The sequence below is a fragment of the Dreissena polymorpha genome, chromosome 3 (genome assembly GCF_020536995.1).
Source record: "Dreissena polymorpha isolate Duluth1 chromosome 3, UMN_Dpol_1.0, whole genome shotgun sequence".
In the NCBI taxonomy this organism is placed as follows: Eukaryota; Metazoa; Mollusca; class Bivalvia; order Myida; family Dreissenidae; genus Dreissena; species Dreissena polymorpha.
In genome coordinates, this window is record NC_068357.1 from 82,349,010 (window position 1) to 82,376,813 (window position 27,804).

General features: G+C 36.0%; 1 protein-coding gene across 1 annotated transcript; it reads left to right on the forward strand.

Moving 5' to 3' along the window:
* Positions 1–6,244: 6,244 nt before the first annotated feature.
* Positions 6,245–26,142, forward strand: LOC127875003 (uncharacterized). The gene is made up of 10 exons (XM_052419730.1): positions 6,245–6,470; positions 11,421–11,525; positions 12,291–12,417; positions 13,319–13,448; positions 18,072–18,227; positions 19,560–19,611; positions 21,996–22,103; positions 22,607–22,730; positions 23,610–23,736; positions 25,765–26,142. Exons 1-10 carry the CDS (start codon positions 6,431–6,433, stop codon positions 25,933–25,935), a joined length of 1,140 nt encoding a protein of 379 aa, XP_052275690.1. The 5' UTR covers positions 6,245–6,430; the 3' UTR covers positions 25,936–26,142.
* Positions 26,143–27,804: the final 1,662 nt, after the last annotated feature.

A 27,804-nucleotide genomic window follows, 5' to 3' on the forward strand; every position in this document is an offset into this window, starting at 1 on the left:
TCAGTATTAAAATAGTGTTTATCAAGTTCAATCCATAGTAAACAATCTATTATTATTTTTGCAATATACACAACAATGCCACCACTTGCACGCTTCGCACACCTATTTTGATAACGTCTATATTAATGTATTGGATCACTAAATTCAGAAACTTTAATATTAGATTTGAATTGGTCCATGTTTCTGTTAAACAAATGATGTCATATTGTGAAAGCAGATATGATTGCTCATGTATTGCTATGTTTGCACACTAGATTATCTGATAGCTGTGTTCAAATGACTCAGTTATTTTTTTGTACAAACATTATTTAGCATATATAGTCTTTTTTATCTTTTAAGAAATAATGTATGTCATCAAAACTATTTTTAGAAACATAAAATTAAAACTATTAAGTTAACGGTCAATGTTTGGACAGTATATGTACTAAACCAATATTTTACATGCAACTTTTCTGAATTTTAAAACCCCACCATATTCTTAAACTGCAAAGATCTTTTATATGACGACAAAAGTTCATGATTGTTGGTATTTTATTAGTAAATATGTGTGAGCTACAAGAAACTATAACTTGTATCTACATTCCAACAAATAATTATCAAGTTTTGACACACTAATGTATCTTAGTGTAATTTATTTATATGGGGTTACTGTATACGTCACTTTATACATGTACACAACCAAACGACGATGACTATAAAATCCCATGGGATGTCTTAAAAGCCGAACAATTCAAATCTTACTTGATTGAAAACCAAGCAAACATTAATTCGTTAGCGGATCTAATCGATAGTGGGAGTGATATTAATATAATATCCTCACATTTTATGGATATTCTGGAAACAGGTGCTGCCCAAGTATTTGGGAAAAAGTACACCCTTTCTGATAAAAGACATTCGTCTTATGAGAACAAAAAACCCTGGTTCAACCAAGAATGCCGTTAAGCAAGATCGAAATTTAAAAAAATCCGAAACATATCTCTGAAGGATAAAACCAATGCAGGTAAAAGACAGGCATTCTTTAACTCAAAAACTAACTACACACGTACAAAGCGCAGAGCAAAATGTAAATTTAAGACCCACGAAAAGCAACATATTTCGAAATTTAGTAAATCGAATCCTAAAGAGTTTTTGAAAAAAGTAAATGAACAGTATAAAAAAGTACAAAACAAAGCGAATAATTTAAGTACGTCTAGCCTGTACGAGCACTTTAAGAACCTTTACTCAACTGAAGAACCCCCCGAAAATACCCTACCCGAACACACCCTAAATACCCAAAATATCGAATTGGATAGAGAATTTAGCTTAGAAGAAATCATTAAAGCAATACGTTCACAAAACAACAACAGAAATGGTGGTATTGATAAGCTATGTGCAGAGGTTTACAAATGTGCAATCAGCGAACTAGCGCCGTTCATTCTTAAATTATTTAATAGACTACTCAACAATGGGGAATACCCGGAGTCATGGGGAGAGGGCATAATTGGCGGAAACATTGAAGATGAAAAGAATTACAGAGGAATCATTTAATTAATATCCTTCCAAAAATATATTCAACTGTACTTTTAAATCGTTTGACAGAGTGGTCCGAAAAACATGAAACTATTATAAAAAACCAATTGGTTTCCAAAAGGGTAAATCAACAGTAGATTGTATCTTCGTTCTGCATTCTATAATTATAAAAATACTCAGTCAAACAAAGAAATTATATTGCGCCTTCGTAGACTTTGAGAAATGTTTTGATAAATTGGAGAGAACATTTATTTTTCAGAAACTTATTAATGAAAATGTCAGCTCCAAATTCGTTCACGCGGTCAGAAGTATGTACAGTACCGTGAAAGCATGCGTGCGATATAATTCTACGTACTCGCCGTTTTTTTAGTCAAACATCGGTGCAAAACAAGGTGATCAAAGCTCAACTTTACTGTTTCTCTTCTTCGTAAACGATATTCTCACTAACATTAATGAAAACATAGACGGAATATTCACGTTAGAAAATCAAAAGCTATTCCTGTTACTTTTTGCCGACGATGCCGTTTTATTCGCACATACTCCGCAAGCGCTCTCGTTCTTGCTTAAAGACCTCGAAAATTACTGCCAACAATGACGCCTATCCGTCAATACTTAGAAAACTAAGATCATGATTTTCAAAAATGGGAGGCATACGAATTATGATTTTGTATTTAACAATGTTACACTAGAAACTGTCTTTTCATTCAAATATCTCGGTGTACAGCTGTTCAAAAACGGTAATTGGAATAGAACACAGAAAACTATTGCAAAACACTCACATTAAGCGCTCCATAACCTATTTATCGTTTTTAATCAATTAGGACTAAGCACTCAAGAAAAATGCAACTTATTTGATAGTCTAGTAGGTACAAAATTAATATATTCAGCGGAAATATGGGGTTTAAAAGAAAGTAACGATATAGAACTAGTACACCGAAAATTTCTCAGGAAAATTCTTACAGTTAAAAAATCAACAAATTCAGATGGTCTATTTGGATTATTAGGAAGGTACCCTATGCTTATAAAACAAAAACTAAAAGTATTGAAATACTGGATAAAAAAAATCCGAATAACAAATTATAAACAAGAAACATGTATCATATGTTAAAAGAGGACGCTGATGAAAATATCACATACGGAAATAAAAACTGGGCCTTTGAAATAAAATCTCTATTAGAAAATATCGGATTAGCAAATATCTGGTGGAATCAAAATGAACTTTTACCAAATGATTACGACCTAAAAATTATATCAAATCGAATATATATCTTTAAACAGTCGTGGTACTCAAACATACATAATTCGAATCGACTAGCCTCCTATAGCACCTATAAGGAAGATTTTGAATTTTACGGCATATCTAAATCGCATAAACGTAACAAAATTTAGAATCGCCCTAACTCAGTTTAGAATATCCGCACACAATCTTGCGATTGAGAAAGGACGACATGAAAATATCCCAAAAGAAAATAGATTGTGCACATATTGTAATATGAAAGTAATCGAACGTGAATACCACTTCTTACTTGTATGTCCAGCTTATACCACAATCAGAAAACAATATTTGAAACCATATTACTGTCACTGGCCATCAATAAACAAGTTCCGTTCACTTATGTCGTCGAAATCCACTAACGTAATAAACAATCTACTGAAATACATATATTATGCAACAAGATCTGGAACTCTTTTTACTTCGAATGTACCCTAGTAAATAGCGCATTATTGTCTCTTACATCATGTAAAAGAATATACGTATTTATTTATAATAAAACCGTCATTGATATGTGCAACTAACTTACATATTTTTCTTAAGATCACATTGCCTTTAAAGCGGGTATATACGATTTTTTATATGTGTTAAATTGTAATATATTGATAAAATATGTTACAATAACACAAAATAGGCAAGAAAAATTATACATTAAAGCCGAATTTCATAAAATGCAGCAAAGACAAATTAGCGCCCCGAGCCGATAGTGACGTACATATTTTCCTACAATAACCGAAGCATTCGTCTTTGCAGTAGGATCGGAGATAGTGTTCGTGTGTCGTATGAATAGATATCGTTGCAGGAATTCAAATAAACCGTTAAACTAAGTTTAGATGCACATCGTACATGTATGGTATACATGCTGGCGAATTCGGCTGTACAGCCGTTTTCAATTTCAGAATTAAATATCTGGCTTATTTCGCATTTTTCGACACATGTTCTTCTTAACTTTTATTTTAATTTATATTGAAATATATATATTATATGTTTTTTACACAGTTTATATAAATTCATAAATATTTGACAAAATCGTATATACCCGCTTTAATGCTAAAAATTAGCTCTAATTGATGGGTAATGAACTATTTGTAACTCATTTTATATCTATACTACAACATTCTGTCTCCACAAATATTGCTTTAATTTATCTTATTTTTTCTCCATTTAAGTTTTAACCTTAGAAAGAATATTTAAGTATATTTTGGACCCCTATATAATGTTGTATACGTATATTATTTCACACAAGAATACATACTGTTAAACTGTTTTGAAGTACAAAGTCACCTACTTTCAAAAAAATGTTGTTGTTATTGTTGTGAATAAATATAATATTTACCATGCAAATTCTGTTTGCACGGCACTTACATCTCTGTTAATCTTTCTCAGATTAATTTTATAATATTTCATGTTTCTATCACTTTTCACGCTATAATTGTATTGTTGGCTCTAAGTATGCATTGTGCTATTTTATGCCAGAATAAAGTTATGTAATGTTATGTTATTTGCGTTAAATTGTTTGTAACAACATACCATAAATGTTAATAGCATGCTTATAAATGCTGATACATTGTTAAATAGTATTGAATGTTATAAATTACAAATGTGAATACTTTTTGTTTCCTTTTCTAATATGAGGTCATGTCGGCACGAGTGCATTTTTTACGAAAGGGATGAAATGCTAAAAATGCCTATAACGTTTTTATTACACCGTTAAATGTCTTCATGTTTTAAACAAATAGTGTCTTATTATTATAAGATAATAATGAGAAATTATAAAACATTTTTTTATTATCGTTACCACTAGCATCATAAGTATTCTACTGCCTTAAGGCATAGATACTTCTTCCACCCAGACAAACCTTCCGATTGTGGTTACAAACAATGCGTATGTATGGCATTCTCCAGTGTTGGTACGATAATAACACCAATCAAACGTAGATCTATGGACATAAATCTTATCATAAAGCACTAATAAAAAGGAAACATTACGAGATTTTCAGAAGCATAACCATGAAGGAAAAAATAGAAAACTCGTGAAGGAACACAGTGAGGATCTAGAAGAAACTATACGAAGAAAACATTTAAACAATTTAAAAAAATGGAGCAAAACAGAGTGGCCAACAGATTTGCGGATTGAAAGGAGGCCAATTTCTTAATAGATATGTGTTCTTTGTGTTTGAATATTTTGCTTTGAGTTTTTATTTTTATTACAAAGAAGATGATGATGATGATTTGGTCAGACTTTTGTGTTTAGTTCTGAAATCATAATCAGTGTAGTTCGTGTATTGTTGCTTAATAAGTGTCGTATAACTTTGTATTGTTTTCCTCCACTCTGTCGTAATCAAAATGTATCCCCGAGTTGATATTTAAATTTTGTTTTGCAACTTATCGATCGTATCTCGAATCGGAAATGTAAAGACAAATTACTGACTCGGTGTTTAAATAAAAAGCTAGTTTGAAATACTTAGAAACAATGCAATAGTTTGTAGAATTGTGAACAGTGGTGAGAGAAACCGCGCGCTTTTATACTATCTACTCATGAGGCGTTATTTGTCCATAGGTCATATTGTAGACATCCACGTAATAGTTGTTTGACTTAATTATGCAACAAAAATAATGAAGTTCCGATCTTTATTTACACTATGAACATGTATTGTACAAATGGATATCAAAACAACACACACCATTACTTTTCTGTGTGTATTTTCCAATAATGGAAAAACCGCGGTGACCCCAAAACCCTCTTATACGGTTCTAACTAAACCGTCTGATACGATGGTATGGTACGAATACGACTTTTGGACCTATCCGTATCCCATAGATTGGACATTGAATAGTACCCGTCATAAACCGTCTGATACGATTCTTATCATACGGTTTCGAATCATACGGTTTAACGTACGAACCGGTCCAAAAGTCTTAAAATCGTATCATACGGTTTAAAGCGTATCATACGGTTTATAAACCGTATGATCCGGTTCTAGCTAAACCGTCTGATATGAATACGACTTTTGGACCTATCCGTACACCATATATGACGGGTATTATTCAATGTCCAATCAGCCAATTTATAGATTTATTCAGTGTAAACAGTATGATACGGTTTACGCTAAACCGTATGATACGAATCGTAAACCGTCTGATACGAATCGTTTCATACGGTTTCGCATCAAACAGTCAAGCGTACAATCGGTCCAAAAGTCAAAACCGTCTGATACCATCGTATCAGACGGTGTATGATCCCAAAACCGTCTGAAACGGTTCTAGCTAAACCGTCTGGTACGATGGAATGATACGAATACGACCTTTTGACATATCCGTACACCATACAAAACCGTCTGATACGGTTCTAGCTAAACCGTCTGATACGCGGTTCGGACATTTGGACCTATCCGTACACCATACACCTATACACAGCGCACCTTAGTTGAATGCTATACAATACCCACGGTCTACTGCTCATTCAATAGCCTTACTAGCATAACCGTGCAGTGAATAAACTATAACACAGTCGTGTTATTTACACACACATATATTCAAGGCGTGAAAAGATTGTATAGGGATCGAAAAGCGATTAAACTCCGAGAGGTTTAGTTAACACGACAGACTACATTTTTGAAGGATTTACACCAATTTGCTGTTTTAAAAATGGGAAAAAAAAATCTTCTGCAAAATCCATGTGCAAAAGGTGAGTGAAGTTACTTTTCTATCATGAAGACACTACATGTATTTCAATATTACATAAAGTAACATACGACTGTATCATTTCCATCTGAGCAATGCTGTGTGATAAAGGGGCTTAATGCACGTGCATAAAGTGTCGTCCCAGATTAGCCTGTGCAGTCCGCACAGGCTTATCAGGGACGACACTTTCCGCCTTAACTAGAGTTTGCTAAGAAGAGACATTATTTTAACAGAAAATATCATGAACGCGGAAAATTTCGTCCATGATTAGCCTGTGCAGTCAGGTTAATCTGGCACGACACTTTACGCACATGCATTAATCCCCGTTTTCACAGAGCACGTCTTATATTTATTAAATATAATTATAATATAAATATAAATATAATAAATTATTTCTTGAACTAAACATTTTCGTGTCATTAAAACTGTATTAGTTTCGATGAGCGGTAGTTAAAATACTGGCTTTATTTATTTTCAACAACTCCCATTTTAAAAATTACGTAGGGTACACAAAACAATTTGTATAAGTATGTGCACTTTTTGTATTTGTTTTACCAGTCTGAATGTATTTATTACACCAATTGGGTCGATTTGAAACTTTAACCAATAAATCATTATTGTATGTTAGTCCTAACCCATTTTTCGAAAATAATGAGAGTTTACTGTATTGCTTCGAAATCAATATCGACTATCGTACGCGTTTTCATAATGTACACGAACACTGCTTATATTTGCAGCTACATGTAGTAATTTGGAAATACGGTTTGAATGTACATCTCGCGTTGCAGGTTTTATGCACCGGTTTATTCACTTCTTATGCTTTATATTTAATGCTTATATTTAATGATATTAAATGTTTAAATGAATTAAAATCATTGAATACGTGGAATGTTTTTTTAATTATTTCATAATTCTACTGTATAAGGCTTAACGGATGGTAACTCTATAACCCCGTGGTAATGTTATTGGAGTTCAATTATTTGTATATGTATGACTTCCTATATCAACGCTTCCAAAGACATTATTATTGTGTTTTATTTTATTTTTGCATGAAAATGTGATCAATACATTTCTTATATTGACATGTATGGCTTTTTCGCCGGCATGTTATAGGTTGTTTAGTCTAATTCCAAACATACTTTGGCATTTTGCCAAGTATTTTCTAGAAGTCCATTATTTTGAGGTAAACAAACCACCGTGTCTAGACGCGGACCAGAAACTCAAGGTTATTGATATAATCAAGCACGTTATATACTTGTTCCGCTGAATGTACTTTGTGTTGCATAAATAAGCGAATATATGAGAAGTCAGCAATGTATTGGTAACATAATTATTTTACAAAATGATATTGATATGAATACATGGCATACGTAATCTATAAGAAAAGGAAAACATACAATTACACGATTATTCTACAATCAAATATAGGAAACAGGATTTACCTCTTAAACAAGATATTCGGCTTACATGCTGATTTTGAAATAAAGATTGATTTTTTTTTACATTTTTATAATTAAATTGAAAAAAATTGTTATTTTGTATTGTCATTTTTTCTGTTATTTCCTCAGCCACCGCATTCAACGTTTGTTCTCTAGCGACATACTAGTGTAGTTCATATTTATGTACATTCTTATACATGCATGTTTATTTATTTTATAAACTAATATTTTCTATATATCGTATTTACAGTTTATATTTACACACATGTAGGAAATTTCAATTTCATACATGTACATAATATAATCAACAACAACAACAACAACAACATAACCGCACACAACTGCACACTTTGTTTTACATTAACATAAATGATGCAAAATCATTTTTTCGCACCGGCTCTAAATGCATCAACTATTTCTGTGGAACACCCTGGACCCTGTTTTGAAAATCATGTGCAAAGCATGGATACACTATTTAAACTACTTATTACAAACAACGAATATAAAGTATGTTATGCGGTCTGGGAAGTCGATTAGCCGATTTATTATTCCATCTGAAAATGAATCAACGAAAATTTACATTTTAAATCATTTCTAAAATACATTATTTAGGGGTTGAATTTTGCTTTATATTGTTCCAATTAGAAGATATCAGTTTTGCAAAATCTGATTGTAAAAAAATAACTATATATAAACTAAATGCAGATGTTTCAGCTTGAAGAAATTGAAGGAATTTCAAAATTGCTAACTGAATACGATTGTCGTACATTTATTTGATTCTGTTACAATAAGGGGGTTGCTTTGCGTGATTTGTGTTACTGTCATACATGTAATGAAAACAATTCAATAGGCTTTAAGTTGCCTGACACGACACTTGATCAATGACTTCTACAAGGCAGTAATTGGAGAATGTGTTATGTTGATCACTTAAAATGTAGGGAAGAATGGGTATAACCTTATCCCAAGTTTTCTGAGATATCTTATTAATATAACCAAAGCATGTGGCTATTTGATAAGGACCATCATTCATGTTTCATCGTACATAGAGTCCGGCTTACATTTAAATGGACAGTGTTTTGATAAACGCAAAAATAACTACATTGTATTGTTAAGTTTTTGATAACATAACGATGACAGTTGAAAAGCATTTTCTATATGGCAGCGTTGCAGAACTTATTCCTGACGACACAGCAAAGGGAAGTAATTCACGCATGGGCTCACACTACGGTGCATTATTTGATCTTTTAATTTATGACATAAAGGGAAGGGTCATAACGTTGAATACTTTTTATCCGTGCAGACTGCATCTTTAATATGATGAATTTAAGCAAAGTGTTGAAATTGAAATTTAATTTTGGGCTCGTGTGCGATTCGTTTTAAAAAGTTTAGTGCGGTTTACACCCTTCTTATGGACGGTTTAAAGGCGGTGACCCCAGTTTCAATCAATTCTATGTTTGTATATATTCCTTTATTGTTTAGGCCATTAGTTGCTTGTCTTATATAAAACAAATGGCGGATGTTAACAAAATGTTCTCTCCTTATTGTGTTTCTGGAGTTTCATATGAGTCGCGTTCTGAGAAAACGGGGCTTAATGCATGTGCGTAAAGTGTCGTCCCAGATTAGCCCGTGCAGTCCGCACAGGCTTATCAGGGACGACACTCTCCGATTTTATGACATTTATCGTTTAAATGAAGTCTCTTCTTAGCAAAAATCCAATTTAGGCGGAAAGTGTCGTCCCTGATTAGCCTGTGCGGACTGCACAGGCTAATCTGAGACGACACTTTACGCACATGCATTAAGCCCTGTTTTCACAGAGCGCGACTCATATGTCGGCGTAGCTATATGACCCACGTTGTGACCTTAATTGACCTTTATCAACCGCCAATACACCTGTGAAGAAACGTAGGTCCAAGCGGATTAATTCCAGTTCCGGATTGTCTGAATTATAAATTATGGGGATGCAGCATTGCGTTTCGTTATGATGCTAAGCGAACTTCGAGTTACGCTATCGTTAGCTATCGTTAATCAGTATTAAAATGATGATTGGATACAACCATTCCACAATTAATGTATTATGTGTGTGTCTCTTATATATTAGCAATATATTTATACGTAGAGGCTATATTCGTATATTAAACAATTATGTTGATATGAAATTACGTGAACACGTTTATTTTATATTATGTTTTTTATTGTAACATATGCATTTGTATAGTTTTATATTGACACATAACCATTTAAAATATTTGGTTTTGCATAAGCCAGCATTCCAAAACAAACATTGCGAACTTTCTTTACACGTGATACATTCCATCTCGCAGATAAAACAGTCGGTACGAGGTCAGCGATGAGGATGGCTGGAAATATTTCCTAACAGCCTGAATAGGCTATCGACATTTGTCCGTATACTATGTTATTGACGCAATGTGATATTAATGTGTTGTTTTAATGTCAAGAAAGAAAACTGCGTTCCAGTGAGATACTTATAAACAATATATTTCAATAAATACATAATGTGCACATAGCAGTGGGTCTGCCGAAGTATGAACCAAGAGATAACTTTAACAAATATGTTCGGAGTACAATGTGTATCCTAATTTTAAAATAAAGCAAGTATATTTACGTTTGTAAAAAAATACTTTGTAAATAAAAACAAAGATTTAATTGTTGTTGTTGTTGTTGTTGTTGTTCGTAGATAAAAATATTTGTCTTCACGTGGCTTATTATGAATGTATTTTTCGCCATCGAAATATACGTTAACATTAACATCTTAACATTTGGATGAGACGCAGTTTTCTCTCCACATATTCAAGTCACACTTTTAGTGGAGCATCGTGCGAACATGTGTCTTATGGCGTTGGCGGCCAGCGTAGCTCATGCCCATCCTGCGCAATTGCACAGCCTAAGCTAGCATGGCCGCATATGACATAAGATCCATTTTCGCATTACACTTGTCTTTGAAAATCTCATTATGTCTTGTAAATGAAATATCTAACCAAGATACGCTTCGATTGAAAATTGAACCGTACTATTAATAGCACAATTTAAAGCAATACTGAGTCATAAACATAGGGTGTTTATCGAAAGTCCATTCTGTCATCTCCTGTGGATTTACCGACGGAGAACATACCCTCCAGCTCCTTTAACTCAATTGTATTGATGTTACTGAAATCAAATCTTGAAATGGGAAGTACAATAACAGCCATATTGACATTGTCATCGTTAGAATGCTATTGACACACTATCGGTTTTACTCCATTAATCCTCTAAGTTGATACAATTATTTGAAAAAGCGAAGTGGAAATGACAAAGCTCAAATTATTATATTGTCCAAGTTAAATGCTTTGCAATTCACAACACAAAAACACTTTTAAAAAGCTAAAAAAATGAAAGTTTTCTCCCCGTTGTTTCATTTTCAAAAAATTGTCATTTTCGACTCCAACCGATTGTTTAAATGATTACATTCATTTAAAATTGATTGTTTAAGTGATTACATTTATGTATTTCATGTTCAGACGGCCTGCACCATTGGGAGGTGATCCAGTCCGGAGGCGATGGTTTCAAATGCGAGGACGAACCCAGCGGTTGCAAGAAACTATCCGAGTGTTGCAAAATCAAACGTATGTTGGAAAACATATGATAACAATTAGCCTTATGAATTCGAATTTCATTTCGAACTTTAAGGATGATATTTATTATATATATGAATGTCTGCATCGTTTGCATATGTAACATCATAAAAAATGTATTGTCGGTTTCTGGGACGTAAATATGTACGTTGTTTGCCCACCTTGGGGTCGAAAAAAATAGGTAACTGGGCAAATGAAAGAAAGTTGATTTTGTATGCGGGCATTGCTATGAAAATCTGTATGTAGGTAGCTAACATGTAGAGCTAGTTTATGGCTGCGTATGGAACCATTTGGATCAGCGTCAACGTCGCTTTCCAAAGCAACAGTTTTCCGCTCAATAATTTTAGTTTGGATGGAGTTATTATTTGAGCCGTGCTCTGTGAAAAGGGGGTTCATGCAAATGCGTAAAGCGTCGTCCCATATTAGCCTGTGCAGTCCGCACAGGCTAATCAGGGACGACACTTTCCGCTCTTATGATATTGTTCGTTTCAAGAAAGTCTCTTTTTAGCTAAAATCAAGTTTACACGGAAAGTGTCGTCCCTGATTAGCCTGTGCAGACTGCATATGCTAATATGGGACGACACTTCATGCACATGCATGTAACCCCTTTCCACAGAGCATGGCCCATTTAAATGTTTGTGGGCATGTTGCTTAAATCCACACCTAGTATGTGAAAGCACAATTATTAAAAGTAAATAATTAAACGTTTCGTTGCAAATCTGGTTCCGTGGCATTGAAAACTGTTCTTGTCTGTAGATGAGCTTCCCTGTTGGTGCACGAGTCATGACCCGTGCTTGAAGAAACAGGTTGTTAACCTCCTGTCAGGCGATGTTGATCCGAAGGCACTGGACGAACGGAAACGCCCGATCACTGTCCGTGACTGGTGAGAGCTCATTCTGACACCCTTTTCCTGCTAAATCGGTTTGCGGCACTCGCAGTTTAAGACAAAATATCAGCAATGTTGTTCTTTATTTGCGCCCTTTTCATTTTCTCAATTTTATAAAGTCATTGAAGTTGTATGTATACAATATTTTGTATAAATAGCACGACAGTCGTGTTCATTTCATATCAATAACACGTGCATTGTTAAATAACTAGATAAAAACCCGGCCAAGTGACAATACAATTTAAAAGCAATTGAAGAACACTGGGGAACTCTGTGCTACAGATATAGTTACATTTCATATTAATCGATCACTCAGTTCAATAGGCTTATATTAGTGTTTATAATTGAACATGTATCGTGTACACTTTCTCGCGATGTATTGATTTCTATTTATTGTCTGTAAGCCATATGTATTTGTTGGTACAGCAATTTTAAATGCTACAATTCTGATCGTCACTTGCATTTTCAAATCCATGAAAGAAAGGTGACTGAAAGTTTCTTAGAGGGTTGAGATAGTGATCAATGTTGGATAAATTGTTTTAAGAAATCCATTCTTATTGTCATCTAACCAACAAACAAGAAAACAAACAACAACAATAACAGTAGTAACATAGAATGCAGTCAAAAGTAAAGCAATTTGTTTTACTATTTATCCTTTTTTGTCTATACATATAATTACTAGTTAAACCTCTGGCATATACAAGTTATTCGACTACGTTCGTCCCGTGAGTACATTAAAATATATGTTCCCTTCGCACCAAGCACTCTCGAACATATTATATGTGGAATTCATTTCTAACACACGAAATATACTTTATTTAGTTTAACTCCATCTGCTGCGATTTAAAAATGTATTCAAGTTTTCTGCGGATATGGCTTTCAATCATATGCACATTAGGTATTGTTCACGGGGCGATTGCGGTGCGGAGTACGAGATCAAAGCGAGTCTGTTGGCAGACGACAGGACCACAGTGTTAGACTCCTGGGCGTTCAAAGACAAATTGGAGGCCGGGGCGGACTGGAAGAAGGTGAGTTGCCTCCCATGTAGCTTGTTAAGTTTTTGCTGGCAAAAAACAACGTAAACACAAAGTATCTTTGTCGAAATAGTAGTAACAAACAAGATAAGTATTGATGCAAAGTATCAAAGGGCGTCGGGAATTTCACTATAAAAGGCACTCAATGAAGTTACATGGAACGATTTTTTTTCTACTGTAAATATTAATATATTGGCCGATTATCTAAATCAAAATAGAAAAAGATACTGGTATAACCATCATCTATGATTTTGTGTTGTAAGCCCCAAATAACCATTATCTATGATGTTGTGTTATAACCTCCAAATAACCATTATCTATGCTTTTGTGTTGTAACCCTCAAATATTCCATAGTTGATTTTATTAGCTCATCTATTTTTTGAAAAAAAAATATGAGCTATTGTCATCACCTTGGCGTCGGCGTCGGCGTCGGCGTCGGCGTCGGCGTCCGGTTAAGTTTTGCGTTTAGGTCCACTTTTCTCAGAAAGAATCAATGCTATTGCATTCAAACTTGGTACACTTACTAACTATCATGGGGGGACTGGGCAGGCAAAGTTAGATAACTCTGGCGTGCATTTTGACAGAATTATGTGCCCTTTTTATACTTAAAAAATTGAAAATTTTGGTTAAGTTTTGCGTTTAGGTCCACTTTTCTCAGAAAGTATCAATGCTATTGCATTCAAACTTGGTACACTTACTTACTATCATGAGGGGACTGGGAAGGCAAAGTTAGATAACTCTGGCATGCATTTTGACAGAACTATGTGCTCTTTTTATACTTAGAAAATTGCAAATTTTGGTTAAGTTTTGTCTCTAGGTCCATTTTATTCCTTAAGTATCAAAGCTATTGCTTTCATACTTGCAACACTTACTAACTATCATAAGGGGACTGTGCAGGCAAAGTAATGTAACTCTGACTGGCATTTTGACAGAATTATGTGCCCTTTTTATACTTAGAAAATTGAACATTTGGTTAAGTTTTGTGTTTAGGTCCACTTTATTCCTACAGTATCAAAGCTATTGCTTTCATACTTGCTACACCTATTAACTATCATAAGGGGACTGTGCAGGCAAAGTTATGTAACTCTGAATGGCATTTGGACGGAATTATGGGCCCTTTATACTTAGAAAATTGAAAATTTGGTTAAGTTTTGTGTTTTGGTCCACTTTACCCCTAAAGTATCATAGATATTGCTTTCATACTTGGAACACTCGCAAACTATCATAAGGGTACAGTAAAAGGACAAGTTGCATAACTCTGGTTGTCATTTTTACGGAATTATGGCCCTTTTTTGACTTAGTAACTTTGAATATATGGTTAAATTTTGTGTTTCGATCCACTTTACTTCTTAAGTATCAAGGCTATTGCTTTCAAACTTCAAATACTTTCATGCTATCATGAGGTTACTGTACCTGGAAAGTTGAATTTTACCTTGACCTTTGAATGACGTTGACTCTCAAGGTCAAATTATTAAATTTTGCAAAAATTGCCATATCTTCTTTATTTATGATTAGATTTAATTGATACTTTGACAAAACTACTCTTACCTGACATACCACAATAGACTCCACCCAAACCATCCCCCGTGCCCTCCTCCCCCTCCCCCCACCCGAATCCCCCCCCCCCCCTCCCTAAATTTTTTTTTTTTTTAGATCATCTCACAAATGACCACCACACCCTCACACTATACCCCACCCCCCACCCCACCCACCCCATTTTTTTTTAAACGGTTAAAAAACACAAAAAATTATTTTTATTATTTTATGTTTGAAATACCGTCCAACCATCGCACCCAAGAATCCCCCCCAACCCCCCTCCCCTCACCCGAATCCCCCCCTCCTTTTTTTTTTTTTTTTTTTTTTTTTTTTAAGATCATCTCACAAATTACCACCACACCCTCACACTATAGCCTCCCCCCCACCCCACCCACCCCCAATTTTTTTTTTAAGGTTAAAAAACACAAAAAAATTATTTTTATTATTTAATGTTTGAAATACCGTCCAACCTTTGCACCCAAGAATCCTCCCCCACCCCCACCCCTTCCCCCCCCCCCCCCCCGATTTTTTTCCCCGCATTTTTGGAAAATAATGTAATAAATGTCCACACCCCCACACTATACACCCCTCTTCACTCCACCCCTCCCTCCTTTGTGATTGAAAATGAGAGTCCTTTCACCTTTAAAAAGAAAATAGATGAGCGGTCTGCACCCGCAAGGCGGTGCTCTTGTTTTACTGGCATCCTTGTTCAATTTTCATTAATGGAACAGAACTGTGTAGGTTTTAAAAAATCTGCTTCATCTCACAAAATGCGCATTGATAGTGTCACCTAAAAAAGTCCATACCAAAGGGTCCAAACCACCTGGATACTGGATAGTAATACGTGTCGCGCTTCGCGCTCTATATGTGGTTCTTAAAAAAAACTCCGAGGAGTGCTTGACTCTAGGGAAACGGGTTGCTGGGACACAGCTCCTCCTTGATAAGCGGCTACTTCCTTTATCACAACTCATTGTGACAGTCAATAATACGTGTCTCACCTCGAGCTCTATATGTGGTAGGGATAGTTCTTAGGGCCTATGATAGACAACCATAAACAACAACAAAAATACATGCAAATTAGATGTGTTGTTTGCATTTATTTGTTAATATAAAAACACGTGTATTTTTTATAAGATATTTAAGAGATGTAAGAAATTTTAATTAGCGTTGTCACCACGCGGCATCCATTAATTTTAATAAAAATGTGCAACGTTGTATTTAGGTAGTATTTTTAAATTCTATATAAAATAATATAAAAACAATATATATATATATATATATATATATATATATAATATATATATATATATATATATATATATATATATATATATATATATATATGTGTGTGTGTGTGTATATATATTATTTAAAATATAATGTATATAAATATATAAATAAAATAAATAATATATAAAACATGCTCCCCGCCTGGGAATCGAACCCACCAATTCCCGATCGCTAGGCGGACACCTCATCCACTACACCTCGGCGACTGTTGAAAGTTTCAGACAAAGATGTTGACTATTTATTTAAAGTTTTACCGGTTCGCGTATTTGCCCAGTCCATGTGATCTTATATTAGTGCCCAGTCCCTGTGTTTAGCTATTTATTAAAATAATTAACTTTGCATTTTTTGGCAATAAATGTTGTAATAAATATAATAGGCACAAATGCAGTACTTATTTACACTAATTTACACAAAAAAAACACCACTATGCAAGATATTCTTAAAACAAAAATATATACATTGATCCGTACAATAACTGCACCTCCCATCAGCGAAAAAAAATGCAATACATACTAGTCGCCGTTCTCCAGAGCGACGCCAATAAGACAATTATTCCATAACAGAATGATCATTTCGTATCAAAATTACAGAATATGCTTTAGGTAAGTTCATATAAGATTCGACATAGTTATGGATGCACATCCGTTTTGTGCAACAAAAAAGCAACAGCATACACACAGCACAAGTATCGCAGTTAAAACATCCAATAATAAATAGGGACATTATTCCAAAACACAACTTTTCGTAAGCATTAAAATTAAAGAGTACTGTACATGCCAGTTCATCCTTAAATAGATATAGATTTCGCCCAGTCATTTCTCATTTGTAGCAGAACAACAACAATCGTGCGCATTACAACATAGAACTGTTTCTAATAAGATTATAAGCAGCTGTAAATTCTTCATCTTATATGTGCAGCCATTAATTATCAGACAATATAGTAGAGAAGGCGCCGTAAGTTCATTTTACGTGTTTACACAAAAACGTTTCTGTAAATTCCCCCGATGTGTGCCAATATGAAATAGGCACGCCATGTTCGTAGTAGTCCTCTTACATACTGTATTTCCACTCAAAATAAAAAAAAACCACTCTGACTCTTGACATGTACATTGAACTTGTGTTGAACTGGCTGTCTGAAAAGATCAAGTTTGAGGCAAAGCAGTAAACACACAGCAACTACCAATTATGCCTTCCATCGAACTATGATGAATTATTTTTTGGTTCGCTAAAGACGTTGACCAGCGCCAGTCGGTCAGTCGGTTGGTAGTCCACTTACGTTTCCATTCTCTGAGTCGGAAAGACGTTATCCGAAACTGTTCAATGATATCACATGAGTCGCGCTTTGGGAAAACGGGGCTTAATGCATTTGCGTAACGCTTCGTCCCAGATTATCTTTGCAGTCTGCACAGGCTAATCAGGGACGACACTTATAGTTGTTATGGATTTTTTTTGTTTAAAGGAAGTCTCCGCTTAAAAAAATGCGGTTTATGCGGAAAGTGTCGTCCCTGATTAGCCTGTGCGGACTGTACTAATCTGGGACAACACATTACGCATGAATTAAGCCCTGTTTTATCAGAACGATGTTCATATGTAAGCGCAGATGTTCGTTAATCCGCATACACCAGTTGCTACATAAGTATTGCTGAGTAATGTCCCTTTAATTAGGTGAATGGCCTTTTCGATTGCAAATTCCGTCCGTCCGATCTGCAAGAAAATAGAAAAGATAGTTATCTCAAGATTGCTTTTAATACAGAAAAAAAATACCTGAAACTGTTTTCTTAATTGTTTTAGGTCAAGCACGTCTTCAAGGACTACCCTGCGGGCGTTCGGTACGTGGAATTCGTGCATGGCGGCACGGATACGCAAAATTGGGCGGGGCATTTCGGTGTTAAGATGACTAACTCTGCGGTATTGATTGGTCAGAAGATAAAGAAACGTGAAAAGAGGGTATATATTATGCTTATATAAGTACACTTCATATACGTGTTTAATATTGAACGGTCTGGTCTAGAGTTGGTGGTAAAATAGTAGTTTTTTCCAACATTTGAAATGCTATCACTTGATAAGCATCAGCATACTATTTCGGATTGTTGGTATGTTATGATCAAGTACATTTTCCGAACTCGTGTCAGAGCTTCGCACAGTAAAATAAGTCTTGTTCTGGCAAAACTGGTCTTGCACTTAATGCAAGTGCGTAAAGTGTCGTCCACACATGCTTTCCGCCCAAACTTGATTCTCGCTAAGAAAAGAGTTCCTTGAAACATCCCCTCCCCCCCCCCCCCCAAAAAAAAAGGGGGAAAGTGTCGTCTCTACGGATTGCACAGGCTTATTTGGGACGACACTTTACGCAAATGCATTAAGCCCAGTTTTCCCAGAACGCGGCTTAAATAATAACGAAAGGGAGTAAATACACAGTGGAAATAGCCGTGCACAATAAGTACAATTTTGGACATAACCGATCATCCGTTGAAATGAAAAAAATAATAACGTGTTTTTAACATAACAAATGCGGCTATGTTTCTTGTTTAACATACCGTCTCTTTGTGACATGTCAAAATATGTGATTATAACGTTAACGGTTTGATCAAAAGTATCCGGGTTCGAATCCTGGTAGGTGGACGTTTTAATGTTTTTTTTCGCTTGGTTATTATATATGACCACAAACACTCAAATTCAACGAATCTTTCGCACAATATTTCAAAAAATAAAGTCAACTAATAAAAAATCGATAAAAATCGATAAATAAAAACGAGCATTTTGTATCTCGTTCAAAATATATTACTATACCATATCTAGTGTTGAAATTATTGCTTTTGCTTTAAGGAACACTACATTTTTATGGGTTATGTTAATTAAACGTAACATTTTGCGAAATATTTGTTGATTTTGATTTTTATGTGCCTTTAAATAAGTAATACATTATAAAACATCCAAAGATCGCCGATTCAATGCTCGGACCGATCACATAACGTGTGTGCAGTTAAATTTTGAATCCTCGACAAGATTATCATTAACAAAAAATGTGTTAATATTATATAAATGTATGTGATGTTCGTTGGTAACCGATGAATTGGTTGTGTTTAAGGGTCAGACGCTATCTATTTATGTACAACCAACATGTGTATTGCTGTTTTAACATACATTATTATATATAAAAGTCGTTAGCGGCATATACAATACTTGTTATTGTTATTGCGAGGACTATATTAGTACTCGAGTCTCTTAATAAACTAAACTATTGAACAATACTAATAATTCCATACACATGTATAATTTCAGAGTCTAAAGGCTGCTGGAAAAAAGAACCTATTGAAGAACCCTTGTGGCCGCGGTAAGTTGAATATTCCGAAACTCATTTCAGACGATAAACAATAAGCATTTTAGGTTTCGTAAACGAGCTATAAATAGGCAAGTTCTTAATATAAAAATATGCCTCTAGCAAACGCAAGGCAGCTGTTGTTTACTAACTGGTTAATCGTTGGTTACTTATCTAACGTAACATTCACACGGAGTTATGCCGAACAACGTTTAACAACGTTTCTAGCACAGAGATGCAGGTTAACAGCTTCTTTCATTCGCTTCAGCAGGATGCAATTAAAAACCTTTCCTAGCTGGAATGGACAACATCGTCTTCCCTCACTATTTGGAGCAAGAATTTAGGTCTCCTGTCTTAGGGAGCTTGATTAGGTAGCACTCTTTTTACTCAACCACTCTGTTTGTATGTCTTCTTCTTCCCATATTTTGCTGAAGAGCGGGTAGATGAGCTGTGCACAGGTCTCGACGCCAGCCTCCAGCTCCCCTGTCGGGACGTTGTCAGGTCCTTCCGTTATTATATTGCTTGATGGCACTTCGGATTGGATCCTTCGTTGGTGCAATGCACCTGATTGCTAGATCTCTTGTAGCTTGCGGTGTCTCTGTGGGTTTGATTGAGCCTGTCTGTTGAGTAGCTCCTGGAAGTGCTTTACCCACCTCTACTTCTGACCTTCGTCATCTGCTATCACTCCTCCGTTCTTGTCCCTTATTAGCCACTCTGGTTTGGCATGCTTCCCTGATATGTTCTTGGTTATGAAATACATGTTCTTGGTTCTGTTTTTGTGCGTTTCAAGTTCTGCTGCTGTGTCAGCGTCTCTAGGTACATATGTTGTTCCGCTTGTCTGCTCTTATAATTCTCTTGACGTTCCCGTTTGCTTCTGTGTACGCTTTCTGTGACTTTGTTTTCCTGCTTTTGTTGACACTTGTTTTCTTTCATTTTCTTTCTTTAACTCTATGTTGATTATCTGCTAATATCCACTCCTTAATGGTGTCTGACTTGAGGTCCTGTTATTCTTGGCATGTTGAGATCACTAAAATTTAGGGATGGCATCGAATACCAATATCGGTATTCGAATGTTCGCAAATTCATTCAATCGAATATTCGAATATTCGCATAAAACGGCTTGATTGATTTTTCCTTGTTATGTGTGAATTTCCATTGGTTTGTAAGTTATATCCGTTTGTAAAATACGCGGCTGTTTATTTACGTTGCTATCGAATAATTGTTTCGCTGTCGACTATACTATGACCGATACTGTGATCGGGCACAAATAAAATGAAAAACATCGTGTCATAGAATTTTATTTTTTAATGATTCCACAGATTTGTAGCAGACCGCGCATATGTAAAACTAAGTTTACACACATTACACGTTGCGGTAATATAGTAAATAGTCACTTTCTGCCCCTTCAACTCTATCGTCTCTTCTTCAAGAAGCTCAACTCAACATGGAACTCAGTTTAGAGAGCGACACTGAACACCTCTTGCTTAAAAAAACACAACGTTTAGCGTAGCGGTATTAAAACGCTTGTGTTGGCTTGACCCTCCTGTCCAACTCTTCGGAACCTAGAATTTCAAGCTATAAGGAGCTGATGGTCCTAGGCAACGACTGCTTCTCACTGTACGCGTACTTCCTCAAAAAGCGACAAAACTTCGTCAAGATGCACATGTAGGCGACGTGGATCTTCGTTGACAGGTCAGCTGACACATTAGTTGCCTCGTGTATTCTTCTGTGGAAGATAACACTTCCTTCGATAGGCAGGTTACTTGTGGCACACATCGGTGAAACGGTTTATCGCACTGTTACCGATGTTGGTTTTACGATTATGTACGGGCAGCCTGCACGGTCACCCGATTGTTTCTACCTGGGAATGCAAGCGGTTGTGCTAGAACGAATTAACAAATACCAACGACACTGTTAGGTTGCCAGTGACGATTCACCACGGTGAATGATCTGTTACGCGTGTGTTACGCAAGGTTCGGGTATACGATTTGGTGGCAGCCGATATAGCCAAAATATTTAAATAGGTCCCTTTCTAGAAGGAGTATACTTGTGATTGCAGTGGTAACCGCAAGTGATGTAGTCGCTGGACATTGGAGCAATCGTGCGTAATCGTAGCTTAAATCACGAAAGTGTGACGGGGCTAAACCTAGCAACTTTGTTGTCCTTACGTTGCTTGTTATTTGATTATGCAGGCAAAATCTCTTTAAACTTCACAATACTCATCTAAATTAGTGATACTTGACAAAAACCATACGGTAAATCGAAATCATATGCTTATAACAACTGTATTCTAACATAAAGTCTAAATACACACATGCATACGATAGGAGCTATTGCAATGTGTGCGTTATTTCGTTGTTATAGAGGGCGTAATACAATCAAATAAATTTATCATATAGACGGTATGGCGGGGTGGGAGGTGACGGAGAACGGTGGAAACGGCTGGAAGGCGGAGGACAGCGCCGAGGGATGTCGTCCTTTCAAGGAGGCCAACCCGGAAGCGGAAGGTATAGTTGCATATGAAGAGAACACTTGTTTGAATTAAGCGTGGCCGTAAAATAAAACAAAAATTATGTAACTGAAACCGGTGTGTTAAAAGATATTTAAAAAGAACAAATTTATTTCAGATTTATACAATTTATAAAGAAAATCAAATAAATAAATGCTTAAATGTTGTAGTATGAATCTTTAAAGATCGCCGTGGCGTAGTGGATATGGTGTCCGCATAGCGATCGGGAGGTCACGGGTTCGATCCCCACTGTGGGAGCGTTCTTTAGATCTCCCCCATAGACACCAAGGAAACGGACTCGAGAGCGTTTCATATAAGCTTAGGCTTGTTATGCGATCGAGCTTAAATACATAGGTTTAAAAAAAATCTCAAAACAGTTTTTATCATGAGTCTGCTGAAAATATAATTTCAAACGGGTTCGGCATTTTTCTTTAAAGTGCTATACGTGCTAACAACAATAACTTAACATAAATAAGTTGTTAATGGAAAAATGGTGCTCAGGTGACGCATGCTGGGCGACCTCTTTTGACATGTGTATGAAGAAGCAGAGGATTGATCTGGGATTCGCCGGCATCGTCGGTGATTATTTGGACGATCAGCGACCGGAAATCCGTGTTTCGGAGTGGTGTGTAATTATGGTCATTAGAAAGTTTAATCTGCCGACGGTTACTTTATGTTTTTGACCTAACATAATATGTTAGATATGTCAGTGAGTTTAGTCATCGATTTTGTTTTTTGTATAAATATTTCACATGTATCAAATAGAATCTCTAGATCAGATTTATTTAAGGCATCATTTTTTGTTTAGCCTTTTTATGCCCCCGTATCGAAAGATCGGGGACATATTGTTTTTGGTCTGTCTGTCTGTCTGTCTGTCTGTCTGTCTGTCTGTCTGTCTGTCTGTCTGTCTGTCTGTCTGTCTGTCTGTCTGTCTGTCTGTCTGTCTGTCTGTCTGTCCGTCCGTCCGTCCGTCCGTCCGTCCGTCCGTCCGTCCGTCCGTCCGTCCGTCCGTCATTCGTTCGTTCGTTCGTTCGTTCGTTCGTTCATTCATTCATTCATTCATTCATTCATTCATTCATTCATTCATTCATTCATTCATTCATTCATTCATTCATTCATTCATTGTGTGTGTCCCAAAACTTTAACCTTGGTTAAAGTTTTGCAATAACTTTTGAATTCTTGATTATTCTTTGATTATAAAAAAACATATGAATCGCGCTCTTTGAAAACGGGATGAAATAAATGTGCGTAATATGTCGTCTCAGATTAGCCTGTGAAGTCCTCACATGCTAATCAGAGACAACACTTTTTGCTTAAACTAGATTTTTGCTAAGAAGAGACTTTCTGTGAAAGAAAAATATCATTAAAGCGGAAGTGTCGTACCTGACTAGCCTGTGCGTACTGCACAGTCTAATCTTTGACGACACTTAACGCACATGCATTAAACCCCCCTTTCACAGAGTGAGGCTTATACGATACCTCAAAAGCCATTGTTACGTTGAAGGTGTGGCAGCCGCACAGATGCCGGAAGTGAATATCATCTGCTGGTTCGTCTGCTGAACTCCGATCTGGAGACCGTAGACAAACGAGAGGTCACGAAGACGCTACAGGCCGACGGTCAGTGGCACAAGGTCAGTGAGAGGTCAAGAGGTCACTCTAGGACACATGCCATTTCTGTTGATTTCACTAAGGGAAAGTTTGATATAGCTCTCACATATTTCGGCGAGGGTATGTGCGTGTCTTCTAGGGTCGGTCCTTCCTAGATTCTGTTCTATTCTGTAGCCTCATCATGCATTGTGCAATTCAAAATAATGTGTCCCAAATTGTTCTACCATGTATATACGGCGTGGTGTGAGTAGGACACATGTACATAGCTCAAAGGTCAATGTCACACTAAGAGGTTAACTGTCACTTTTTGGCTTAATACGTCATATACGGATGGAAGCTTCATCATTCATTTATCAGCATCGTGGACATTTGATCAGAACGTAAATTGTTAACTATATAGAAGAAGTGGTGTTTTAAATACGACCAGTATCCTTAGCTCATATGTCCAAGTCACACTCAATAAGACAAACGTCGAACTCGGGCATAAAACAGCTTTATCGACTGAAACTTCATCCTTCATATATCAATTTTGAAATAAAGATTACCTGTATTGTTCATTATATGGATACGGTGTGTTAGACCCGTGTCCCTAGCTCGAAGGGTAAGGTCACACTGATGTTGGTTTAAATCTAAGGTATATTTTGGCATACAAACGCTTGCTTGGACTGCTTCGTATACAGTCATCGGAGAAATTTAAAATAATTCGCCACTAACTATTTTCATTAGGTAACGACGTGTCGCGTAAAAGGCTTGTTTCAAATGTCAATCTTATTATGGACAATGTCAAAAATATAGTCATGATAAAGCTCGTACAGATCGCAAATTCAATCGCACGGCAATTGTTTTTTTTTTAACTAGCTTGTTAACCCATTTATGCCTAGCGTGTAGAAAAAGGCCTTGGCAAACAGCGTAGACCAAGATGAGACGCCGCATGAGTCTGCGCTGTTTGCTTAAAGGAATTTCTGTAAAAAATATTCTAAATATAGAAACAAATATACTAGACATCCCTAATTTTGGAAATAAATTGCCAATTTTGAAGGATGGGAGAGTCCAACAGGCATAAATGGGTTAATGTCGATAATGGGACACTTGTGTCAATCGTTCATAGCTCTAGATTGTTATTACTTTTAACAGACTCGACATTTTGTCAGCAGCCATATAGATTAGCATAGCGACCAACTAGTCGTGTTTTTTTTTAAATTTAACAAAACATGATTTGTTTTACAATTTCGCTAAAAGTGCTAGCATATACGGTTAAATGAAACTTCTTAAACATTTTGAAATATTAAAGTATTTATTGCATTTTAATGACATATTATGGACAGACTGTGTTTGTTTCCTATTCATGGTGTTTGCATTTGCATTTGTATTACTATACACATATTGTTATGTACATATAAACATATTACATTTAGATAAAGCATTTTCTTTATTTAAAAAATCAAGTTTTATTCAGCTTAATGTGTCGTGTTCTGAGAAAACTGGGCATAATGCATTTGCGTAAAGTGTCGTCCCACATTAGCCTGTGCAGTCCACACAGGCTAATCAGGGACGACACTTTCCGCTTTTAAGGTAGTTTTAGTTTCAAGGAAGTCCCTCCTTACCGAAATTCAAGTTTAGGCGGAAAGTGTCGTCCCTGATTAGCCTGTGCAGACTACAGAGGCTAATCTAGGATGACACTTTACGCACATGCATTAAGCCTGGTTTTCTCAGAACAATTCTCAAATGTATTATGTGGTCCTGACCTGAATTCAGTCACTATGGGATTGTATAATGATATGTGCCTCGTTCTGTGAAAAGGCGGTTGTAGGCATGTGCTTTAAGTTTCGTCCCAGATTAGCCTGTGCATTCCGTACAGGCTAATCAGGGCGAAACTTTTCGCTTTAATGATATGTTTCGTTTAAAGGTGGTCTCTTGTTAGCAAAAATCTTTGTTAGCGGAAAGAGTCGTCCCTTTTTTATTGGACTTCACAGGCTAATCTGGGACGACGCTTAACGCACATGGACTGAACCACGTTCGTAACGAACAACTCTCATGTTTCTGTGCAATAGATCGAGGAGTCGTTCATCGATTACGGCCCAGGAGTCCGTTTTATCGAATACTCTCATGGCGGGAAGGATTCATGTTTCTGGCAGGGCCATTTTGGCGTCAAGATCACATGCTCGTCCGTAACCGTGGCAACCGAAAGTGGCCATGACTCCTCGTCGTCAGATGACCATTAAGGCGGGAAAATAGACGAGATCCACATGAAAAGGGCTTTGCGATAATAAATACCTTATGTTAGTGTGATTGGATTTCATAATGTAACCTAGCATTTTCTATTTATACTTGATAATAATTTCTATAGCTTGAAATGTTGTTACTATATTGTTACATAAGCGCATATTTGATCTAATTATTAGTGTTAATAAAAAAAACTTTTTGTTTGAGATATGATCGCTTCATTCTAGTAGAAAGATTTATTTGTTGGGCTATACAGTAATACGCTGTATAGCATCAACTATTTTTGTAATAAAACTATACATGATTACCTTCGTGCATGTAGACATGGAACCAATATAGAATGGTTTCCTGGTTATTACAAATGTTACGAATCACAATTATTATTAAAAATGGACCTAAATCGACTCATATTTAAATACTGTTTTAAATGAGTTTCTCTCATTATGACGCTTGCCGAATTAGTACCAAATCTCTCAGAACACGCCACAATTAAATATTATACATACATCCCCCACATACACTTATTAAAACATCATTCTATGTACCTAACCTATTAATTTATGTGACAAAGTAGTCAAGTCTTTCTTTATATTTTCCAAAATAGTGTTGGTAAAATGAAAAAAAACTGGCACATGTTGAAAAGGCACTATTCATAATATATAAGGCATTAAAAGTACATGTGTATGCATATGTGCTTACAAACACTTACTATAGGCCTCTACAAAGCAAAGAAATTGCAGCAAAACGGCTGGACATTAGGTGTTTTGTCACGAAAAAGAATTATAAAGTTGCTGCTCACATAAGGGTTCCTATTCTTCTCCAGATGGTATCCATGTTTTCCCAACATGGTCATTAAAAACGCAAATTTCTCCACAAAAAATAGTTTTCCGGAGAAACCCTGCTGAGAGGTTATGGCAGACATGTGTAAGTTTGTATAAATCCTTTAATTATTGTAGTGGCTTGCAAATTAAAGCAGTGTTTCTCCCTAAATGCCTGACCATGGCCCATTTTGCCCGATCTTCTACTTCATGGACCCACATTTTTCTCATTTTTTAAGAAAATTTGTCAGGATTTTTCCTGCATGTAGGCCAATACCTTTCTTATCAATGTTAATACACAGTTGTTTGAAATTGGACTTTCAAAAGTTTTATTTTTTCCAATTTACTTACCCTAAGTTCACGCTAAAATATACAAAGCTGCTCGGATGGTATTATGCTGCTCACAAGGTATCGGGTTTCTTGGGGTGAAACAGAGCGATGTTATTGAAGGAACTAAAAACTAACCACGAAAATGCGTAACAGATAAACTGTTTCAATAGTATATGCATACAACAAAATTGTAAAATATTTAATATGAAGCCGTGGAATTGTTTATCAACATTTAGCTGTGTGTAATGTTTTATGACATGTTTCGAAACGAGGCAAGCAGTTTGGGCCCCTCGATGTGGGCACAGCTGGCCATGACAGCATGTCGATAAGATAACCAGACCTAAAATACATATGAGCCGCGCTCTGTGAAGATGGAGTTTAATGCATGTTCGTAAAGTGCCGTCCCAGATTAGCCTTCGTAGTCCGCGCAGGCTATTCGCGGACGTCACTTTCTGCTGTTATTGTATCATTCCTTTAAAGGTAGTCTATTGTTAAAATCCAGTCAAGACGGAAAGTTTCGTCCCTGATTTGCATGTGAAGACTGCACAGGCTAACCTTGGACGGCACTTTAAGCACACGTATTTACCAACCTGTTCACATATGCATGCGTTGTATATGTATACTTTTTACTGCTAAAGCGGCAACGTACAAGCGGTCGTTCGACTGTGTGGATAATCAGCACAAAATGGAAATTTTTCATTGTGGTGACATCAGTAATTG

What these genes read in the sequence shown, in the direction of transcription:
- LOC127875003 (XM_052419730.1), top strand. Translation starts at nt 6,431, where the DNA reads ATGGGAAAAAAAAATCTTCTGCAAAATCCATGTGCAAAAG. An exon ending in CGAGTGTTGCAAAATCAAAC is followed by an intron (nt 11,526 to 12,290) that starts GTATGTTGGAAA and finishes TCTTGTCTGTAG; the next exon opens with ATGAGCTTCCCTGTTGGTGC. An exon ending in GGCCAACCCGGAAGCGGAAG is followed by an intron (nt 22,104 to 22,606) that starts GTATAGTTGCAT and finishes AATGGTGCTCAG; the next exon opens with GTGACGCATGCTGGGCGACC.